General features: G+C 50.3%; 2 protein-coding genes across 2 annotated transcripts in view; both read right to left on the bottom strand.

Annotated features, from left to right (window-relative positions):
• LOC107325896 (natterin-3-like) overlaps positions 1–2,589 on the bottom strand; it is a 4,595-nt gene extending 2,006 nt beyond the window's left edge. Inside the window, exons 1-3 of the mRNA XM_015887158.2 lie at positions 1,813–2,589; positions 1,413–1,447; positions 953–1,046 (exon numbers count right to left, since the gene is read on the bottom strand). Of these exons, the coding sequence (XP_015742644.1) occupies positions 953–1,046; positions 1,413–1,427 (109 nt within the window). The 5' untranslated portion in view covers positions 1,428–1,447; positions 1,813–2,589. The remainder of the gene's footprint in view (positions 1–952; positions 1,047–1,412; positions 1,448–1,812) is intronic.
• A 971-nt stretch (positions 2,590–3,560) lies between these two features.
• CHMP2A (charged multivesicular body protein 2A) overlaps positions 3,561–9,460 on the bottom strand; it is a gene marked incomplete at its 5' end in the record, with an annotated part of 17,982 nt that continues 12,082 nt past the window's right edge. Inside the window, 2 exons of the mRNA XM_032441111.1 lie at positions 3,561–3,745; positions 4,910–4,988. Of these exons, the coding sequence (XP_032297002.1) occupies positions 3,624–3,745; positions 4,910–4,988 (201 nt within the window). The remainder of the gene's footprint in view (positions 3,746–4,909; positions 4,989–9,460) is intronic.

Genomic DNA, 9,460 nt, shown 5'->3' with positions numbered 1-9,460 from the left:
AACTATCCTAGAATCAAAGGATGGTGGGGTCAAAGAATCATAGAGGAGTGGAATGAAGGAATCACGTGGAATCAAAGGTGGAATGATGGAATATCAGAGAATGAATGAAGAGAAACGTGGGATCAAAGAATCATAGAAGAGTGGAATCAAAGGTGGAATGTAGGGATCAATGAAAGAATGAAGAGAACCATGGGATCAAAGTATCATCGATGAGTGGAATGAAGGAATGACGTGGAATCAATGATGGGATCAATGAAAGAATGAAGAGAAATGTGGGATCAAAGGATCATAGAGGAGTGGAATGAAGGAATCACGTGGAATCAATGGTGGAATGATGGAATATCAGAGAATGAATGAAGAGAAATGGGGGATCAAAGGATCATAGAAGAGTGGAATCAAAGGTGGAATGTAGGGATCAATGAAAGAATGAAGAGAACCATGGGATCAAAGTATCGTCGATGAGTGGAATGAAGGAATGACATGGAATCAATGATGGGATCAATGAAAGGATGAAGAGAAACGGGGGATCAAAGGATCATAGAGGAGTGGAATGATGGAATCACATGGAATCAATGATGGGATCAATGAAAGGATGAAGAGAAACGTGGGATCAAAGAATCATAGAGGAGTGGAATGAAGGAATCAGAGCGTCACATTATCAATGAACTATCCTAGAATCAAAGGATGGTGGGGTCAATGGAATGAAGGAATCAGAGCATCATGTTATCAATGGAACTATCCGAGAATCAAAGGATGGAGGGATCGAGATATATCGTGATATGGAAGGGACCCAAAAGGATCAACCAAGGCCAACTCTAAGCTCTTCACCACCCACCATTGGGCACCATTCAAGACATCCAAGGGCGCCATCCAAGACTCCAAGTGAGACCCTCATGGTTTTGGGGTAGAAATGTGGGAAATAGGGATCAAAATGGATGAGAGCAGAACTCACCGGGGTGCTGGAGAAGCTTCCTTCCCATTGGCCACCCAGGAGCCCCATTAACCCCATTGGGGGTGAGGAAGAGGAGGGCAGTGGCGAGGCAGAGCTATAGGGAAGATAAGGGTCACCCAATGGGGACGGTCCCATTGGTGACACCCACCATATTATATTATATCCCATTGGTCACCATTATATCCCAATATGGTCTTTATCCCCCCCCCCCCTTCCCCCCCAACCCATTTTTGGGGCTAAATCCCCCTCATTTCATTATTAAATTAAACTGGGAAAAAGGCTGGGAAGCACAACGGGTGCAATGACCACGTTAGAGGATAATAAAAGATGATTCTTATCATTATTACTCATTTTTAATGATCATTTTCAGCTAAGAATTACTTTAAAATGATTAAAATCCCCTTTTTCTCCCCCCCCAAACCCCAAAATGAGCCCAAATGTGCCCCATAAAGATCCATACCTTGTTTATGAGCATTGCGCCCGGCCAACTACAGGCTGTGATTGAAATATATACCATAAATGTATATAAAAGCATGGAGATATAGAAAGATATATAGAAAACGCATGAAGACTTCAATATAAAATACATATATATATATATATTTAATCAAAAAGAAACGATTTCTTTCTACAACCCCATTGGAAACGCTCTCCCATCCCATGACACCGACCCCAATGGCTCAAACGACCCCATCCGAGCTCTAAAAACCCCCCATTTTGAGGCTAAATCCGCCAGTTTTGGGTCTAAAACCCATTTTGAGGCTAAATCCGCCGGTTTTGGATCTAAAACCAACTCGTTTGGGTTCCGTTGACTTCTTCACCCTTCAGGCTCAGCGTCAAACCCAAAAGGTTCCCATTACCTTCCAGCTGATCCCACCTGCGATCCACGATAGAAAGCCCTGTTATTTTGGGGTAATTTAGGTCCTTTTTGGGTCAATTCTCATGTAGAACTAGCTGGTTATTGAGCAGCCAGTGACCCAGAGAGGGGCCAAAGTCTGAACAGGGAGAGAAGTGCAAATAAATACAGTAAAAGGGGGGTGGTGGTGGTGATTGATTGCTGGGAAATTGGGAAATTCACCATTTTCTGTCCCAAAATCTGCTCATCTCACCCCAAAACAGCCCCAAAAATGGCCATTTTTGGTGGAAATGATCAAGAAATACATCATTATTGTGGTTTTTTAACCCAAAATCATCATTTTCTGCCCCGTTTGCAGCAGGAAAACAGCAGGAATCCCAGCAATGATCCTGAATTGAGAGGGTTCCCACTTGCAATGTAGGGATGCACCAAAATGGGCTGTTTTCACCCCAAAACGGGGGTTGAAGCCACTATGGCCACCCAGCACCTTTTTAGGGCTTTATATTGTTTTATGTTGGCCTCCATTCGTTGCTTTCTAACCTGAAATTGAACCTAGGTGCCATCGTCGTCCCATTGATACCCAGCCCCATAGAATCCCCCCCTATAGGGTTGTAAATACCCCCAGAATGAGGCAATTAATTACAAGAAATAACCCAAAAACCCATTAAAAAAGAGGGAAAAAAAGCAAAATAGCCTCAAAGTGGGGGATGAAGGGGTGGGGAGGGGGGTTAAAATACCCCTTAGGTGAACAAGGAGACCCAGCAGGGCACAAATCTCCCCCCCAAAGACCCCCAAGACCCCCCCCCCCAAGCCCCACAAGTAGGAGGGGATAAAGGTCTGTAGTGTGTTATCAGAGAGACCCTCAATGGGGGTATGAGGGTCAATCCAATCAGCCCCCCCCCCAAATGATGGGGGTCAGACCCCTCTCCCTGCCCTCAATGATGGGGGTCAGCCCACCAACCTCCAATGATGGGGGTCAGACCCCCACCCCTGCCCCCAATGATGGGGGTCAGACCCCCCACCCCTGCCCCCAATGATGGGGGTCAGACCCCCCCCCCCCCATAGGGATCCACTGATCTTGTTCCCTTTGTCCACCTGGTAGGCAGGGTCCAGCTTATGGATAAAGGCTGGGAATAGGGGGGGAATAATAGGGGTTAATAGGGACCCATAGAGATCCATTGCGCCCCATAGAAATCCATAGGGACCCATAGGGACACATAGGGACCCATAGGGACCCACAGAGATCCATAGGGACCCATAGGGACACATAGGGACCCATAGTGCCCCATAGAGATCCATAGGGACCCATAGGGACACATAGGGATCCATAGGGACCCAAAGGGACACATAGAGATCCATAGGGACACATAGGGATCCAGTGCACCCCACAGAGATCCATTGGGACACATAGGGATCCAGTGCACCCCATAGAGATCCATTGGGACCCATAGGGACACATAGGGACCCATAGGGACCCATAGTGACACATAGGGACCCATAGAGATCCATAGGGACCCACAGGGACATATAGTGCCCCATAGAGATCCATAGGGACCCATAGTGACACATAGTGCCCCATAGAGATCCATAGGGACACATAGGGACCCATAGAGATCCATAGAGATCCATAGGGACCCATAGGGACCCATATGGGGAGGGGCGTGATGGGTCAGTCAATGCTTGTTGGTCGTCTCTGGGCTCAGAAGGATGCTGAGGTCAGGGTCCATATAAGGGTCCATATAGGGGTCCATATAGGGGGTCCAAGGGGGGTTTAATGGGGGGGGGGGTCCATGATGGTTATTTGGGGTGGGGGTCTCAGTCCCGCCGCAGGTTCTTGAGTCGTTCCTCCAGGTCGGCGTCGGCATCAGCCAAAGCAGCAGCAGCTTCAGCCGCCCGCCCCTCCCCCGCTGCCAAAGAGCCCCCCGGGGGGGGGAGGGCTGGGGGGGTAAAAAGGGTAAAGTCAGGGGGGCTGCATCCCCATAACAGCCCCCCCCATTAGACCCCCATACCCCTCCCCATAGCCCCCCATATACCGGCCCATCCTCAGCTCCCCAAAACCACCCCAAAATGAGCCCAGAAAACCCCAAAAATGCCCCCCCAGGGACACCTTAATGCCCCCCAGGGACCCTTAATGCCCCCTGGGACCCCTTAAATGCCCCCCAGGACCCTAAATGGCCCCTAGGACCCTAAATGCCCCTAGGACCCCTTAGATGCCCCCTGTGACCCCTTAAATGCACCCCAGGACCCTAAATACCTCCTAGGACCCCTTAATGCCCCCCAGGACCCCTTAAATGCCCCCCCAGGGGCCCCTTAATTCGCCCTAGGGACCCTTTAAATGCCCCCCAGGGACCCTTAAATGCCCCCCAGGGACCCTTAATGCCCCTAGAACCTTTAAATGCCCCCTAGGACCCCTTAATGGACATAGGACCCCTTAAATGCCCCCCTAGGACCCTTTAATGCCCCCTAGGACCCTTTAATGCCCCCCTAGGGACCCCTTAAATGTCCCCCAGGGACCCTTAAATGCCCCCCCAGGACCCCTTAAATACCCCCTAGGACCCTTAAATGCCCCCCAGGGATCCTTAATGCCCCCAGGGACCCCTTAAATGCCCCCCAGGACCACTTAAATACAACCCAGGGACCCTAAATGCCTCCCCAGGGACCCTTAATGTCCCCAAGGGACCCTTAATGCCCCCCTAGGACCCCTAAAATGCCCCCCCAGGGACCCTTAAATGCCCCCCAGGACCCCTTAGATGCCCTCTGTGACCCCTTAAATGCACCCCAGGACCCTAAATGCCTCCTAGGACCCTTAAATGCCCCCATGGGACCATTAAATGCCCCCTAGGACCCCTTAATGCCCCCCAGGACCCCTAAATGCTCCCCAGGACCCTTTAAATGCCCACCAGGGACCCTTAATGCGCCCCAGGGACCCTAAAATGCCCCCCCAGGGACCCTTAGATGCCTCCCAGGGACCCTTAAATGCCCCCTAGGACCCCTTAATGCCCTCCAGGGACCCTTAAATGCCTCCCAGAGCCCCTTAATGCCCCCTAGGACCCCTTAAATGCCCCCCATGGAGCCCCCAAAGTGCCCCCAGCCCCACTCACTGGCCAGCTCATCCGTCAGGTTCAGTCCCAGCTCATCCAGCACCTGTGACACCACGGCATCGCTGGGAGGGGATAAAAGGAAACATCAGGACCCCATTAACAACCCCATAACCTCCCCCCTGCCCCCTATATCCACTCATACCCACCACCTGTACCCCATTTTACCCTATGGACCCCATTACATCCTCCACACCCTCCATATCCACCTCACTTTGCCCTATGGACCCCCCTATATCCTCCATGCCCCCCATATCCACCCCTCTTTGTCCTATGGACCCCTCCCTGCCCCCCATATCCACCCATACCCACCTCCTGGACCCCATTTTACCCTATGGACCTCCCCTATAATCCCCATGCCCCCCGTATCTACTCATATCCATTACCTGGACCCCATTTTGCCCTATGGACCCCCCTGTATCCCCCATACCCCCCCATATCCACCCATACCCACCTCATGGACCCCATTTTACCCTATGGACCCCCCTATATCCTCCCTGCCCCCCACATCCACCCCATTTTGCCCTATGGACCCCCCCTGTATCCCCCATACCCCCCCATATCCACCCATACCCACCTCCTGGACCCCATTTTACCCTATGGACCCCATTATATCCTCTATGCCCCCCATATCCCCCCATACACATTCCCTAGACCCCACTTTGCCCTATGGACCTCCCCTATATCCCCCATGCCCCCCATATCCCCCCATACCCACCTCCTGGACCCCATTTTACCCTATGGACCTCCCCTATATCCCCCATGCCCCCCATATCCACCCATACCCACCTCCTGGACCCCATTTTACTCTATGTACCCCCCTATATCCTCCATGCCCCCCATATCCACCCCACTTTGCCCTATGGACCCCCTCTATAATCCCCATGCCCCCCATATCTACTCATACCCATTACCTGGACCCCATTTTGCCCTATGGACCCCCCTACATCCTCCATGCCCCCCATATCCCCCCATACCCATCACCTGGACCCCATTTTGCCCTATGGACCCCCCTACATCCTCCCTAGGGCTTATTGGGATCCATAGGGGCTATTGGGATCCATTAGGGGGGTTTGATTGGGAGTCCATAGGGGCTATTGGATCCATAGAGGGATTATATGCGAGATCCAGTCGGGGGCCTATTAGGGATCCATAAGGTGGCTATTAGGATCCATATGGGGCTATTGGGATCCATAGGGGTTATTGGGATCCATAGGGGGTTATTGGGATCCATAGGGCACTATTGATCCATAGGGGCGTTTATTGCGTCACCATCAATGCGGGTCTATTGGGATCCATAGGGGATTTGGGAGCCATAGGGGGTATATTGATCCACTAGGGGGTTATTGGATCCATATAGGCGGGTATTGATCCATAGGGGATTAATTCCGGATCGATAAGCAGTTATTGATCCCAAGGAAAGGCTATTGGGATCCATAAGGGCGGGTACGGAGCCACTGTGGGATCCATTTAGGGTTATCGAGCCAATATGGAACCATAGGGGGTTTATTGGATCCATAGGGGGTTATTGGGATCCATAGGGGCTATTGAGCTGCTAAGGGATCCATAGGGGTTATTGGGATCCATAGGGGGTTATTGGTATCACGGTAGGGGGCCTGATTGGGATCCATAGGGGTTATTGAGTCAGCTGTGGGATCCATAGGGGATTATTGAGCCGCTGTGGGATCCTTGGGGGTTATTGGGATCCATAGGGGATTATTGGGATCCATAGGGGGTTATTGGGATCCATAGGGGGCTATTGGGATCCATAGGGGATTATTGGGATCCATAGGGGGCTATTGGGATCCATAGGGGGCTATTGGGATCCATAGGGGGCTATTGGGATCCATAGGGGTTATTGGCGATCCATAGCGATCTTGGGCAAATCCATGGGGTTATTGGATCCCTAGGGGGCTGTTGGGATCCATAGGGGCTATTGGGATCCATAGGGGATTATGGGATCCATAGGGGGCTATTGGAATCCATAGGGGGGCTATTGGATCCATAGGGGGCTATTGGGATCCATACCGGGGGTGTATTGGGATCCATAGGGAGCTATGATCCATACTAGGGGATTAATTGGGATCCATAGGGGGCTATTGGGATCCATAGGAGGGGCTATTGGGGTCCATTAGGATTATTGGATCCATAGGGCTCACTCTGATCATAGGTGTTATTGGATCCATAGCGCGGATTAAAATTGGGATCCAATAGGCGATTATTTGTGGTCATCCAGTAGGGCGGTTTATTGGATCCATGGGGATCTAGTTGGATCAGCTTAGGGTTACTGAGCCACTGTGCGAATCCTTAGGGGTAATATTGAGCTAATATGGGATCCATAGGGGGTTATTGGGATCCTTAGGGGGTTATTGGGATCCTTAGGGGCTTATTGGGATCCATAGGGGGCTATTAGGATCCATAGGGGATTATTGGGATCCATAGGGGGTTACTGAGCCACTGTGGGATCCATCACGGGTTAATTGAAGCTAATATGGGATCCATAGGGGGTTATTGGGATCCATAGGGGGCTATTGGGATCCATAGGGGATTATTGGGATCCATAGGGGATTATTGGGATCCATAGGGGGCTATTGGGATCCATATGGGGTTATTGATCCATAGGGTGTTATTGATTCATAAGGAACTATTGGGATCCATAGGGGGCTATTGATCCATAGGGGGTTATAGATCTATATGGGATTATTGGATCCATAGGGGATTATGAGCTGGGGATCCTTGGGGGTTATTGTCCATAGGGGATTATTGGCCCAACTCACTCACTCTCGATCCATAGGGGGGCTATTGGGATCCATCACCGAGCTATTGCCTGCGATCCATAGGGGGGTATTGGGATCCATAGGGGGCTATTGGGATCCATAGGGATTATTGGGATTCCATCAGGGGGCTATTGGCACTCCCATAGGGGCTATTGGGATCCAATAGGGGATTATTGGCATCCATAGTGGGGTTATGGGATCCATAAGGGCGAATTATTGGGATCCATAGGGGTTACTGAGCCACTGTGGATCCATAGGGTTACTTGCAGCTAATATCGGGATCCATAGGTGTTATTGGACCATTACCGGGTTATTGGGATCCTTAGGGGCTTATTGGGATCCCATAGGGGCTATTCAGGATCCATAGGGGATTAGGAATCCACTAGCGGTTACTGCAGTCCACTGTGGGATCATAGGGGGTTTATTGAGCTAATATGGATCCATAGGGAGTTTATTGGATCCTTAAGGGGTTATTTGATCCTGTAGGGGCTTATTGGGATCCCATGGGGCTATTAGGATCCATAGGCGATTATTGGGATCCATTAGGGGTTAACTGAGCCACGTGGATCCCATTAGGGTTAGTTGACTAATATGGATCATAGGGGGTGTATTGGAATCCAGCTAGGGGGCCATTGGGATCCATAGGGGATTTATTGGGATCCATAGGGGATTATTTGGGATCCATAGGGGGCTATTGGGATCCATATGGGGTTATTGATCCATAGGGTGTTATTGATTCATAAGGGAACTATTGGGTCCATAGGGCTATTGATCCATGGGGTTAATAGATGCGATATGGGATTATTGGCCGAATCCATAGGGGATTATTAGAGCGCTGTGGAATCCGTTGGGTGTATGTGGGATCCATAGGGATTATTGGGATCCATAGGGGGTGGCTATTGAATCCCATTAGGGCTATTGGCATCCCAGTAGGGGAGCTATTGGGATCCATTAGGGGGTTATGTGGCGATCCATAGGGGGCTATTGGGTCCAGTAGGGGATTATTGGGAATCCATAGGGGCTATTGATCCATAGGGGGCTATTGGGGATCCATAGGGGATTATTGGCATCCAGTATGGGGGTGTTATTCACCTCACTAGGGGATTATTGGGATCCATAGGGGGTTACTGAGCCACTGTGGGATCCATAGGGGTTATTGAGCTAATATGGGATCCATAGGGGGTTATTGGGATCCTTAGGGGGTTATTGGGATCCTAGGCTTATTAGGATCCATAGTGGGCTATTAGGAGGGTGCCGAGTGTGAGAGTTGATGTATCGCGATGAGGGTTACTGAGCCACCTGGGATCCTGGTTATTGAAGCTAATATGGATCCATAGGGCGTATTGGGATCCTTTAGGGTTATTGGGATCTTTAGGCCTTTATAGTTGGATCCATGGGGCTATTAGATCCATAGGATTACTCGATCATAGGGTTACTGAGCCACTGTGGGATCCATAGGTTATGAGCTAATATGGATCCGATTAGGGGTTGATTGGGATCCATAGGGGGCTATTGGGAATCCATAGGGATATTGGGATCCCATAGGGGATTATTGTGATCCAGTAGGGCTGAGGTTGGATCCGATATGGTGTATTGATCCATAGTGTGATTATTCTATAAGAAACTATTGGTCCATAGGGGCTATTGATCCATAGAGTCATAGATTACGATGGGATTATTGGGATCCATTAGGATTAGTGAGCCGCTCGGTGGGATCCATAGGTGGTTATTGGGATCGATTAAGGGGTTATTGGGATCATAGGCCGATTATGGGAGT

This window comes from Coturnix japonica, linkage group LGE64, assembly GCF_001577835.2.
Source record: "Coturnix japonica isolate 7356 linkage group LGE64, Coturnix japonica 2.1, whole genome shotgun sequence".
Lineage (NCBI taxonomy): Eukaryota > Metazoa > Chordata > Aves > Galliformes > Phasianidae > Coturnix > Coturnix japonica.
This window is presented reverse-complemented; position numbering and strand designations above follow the sequence as displayed.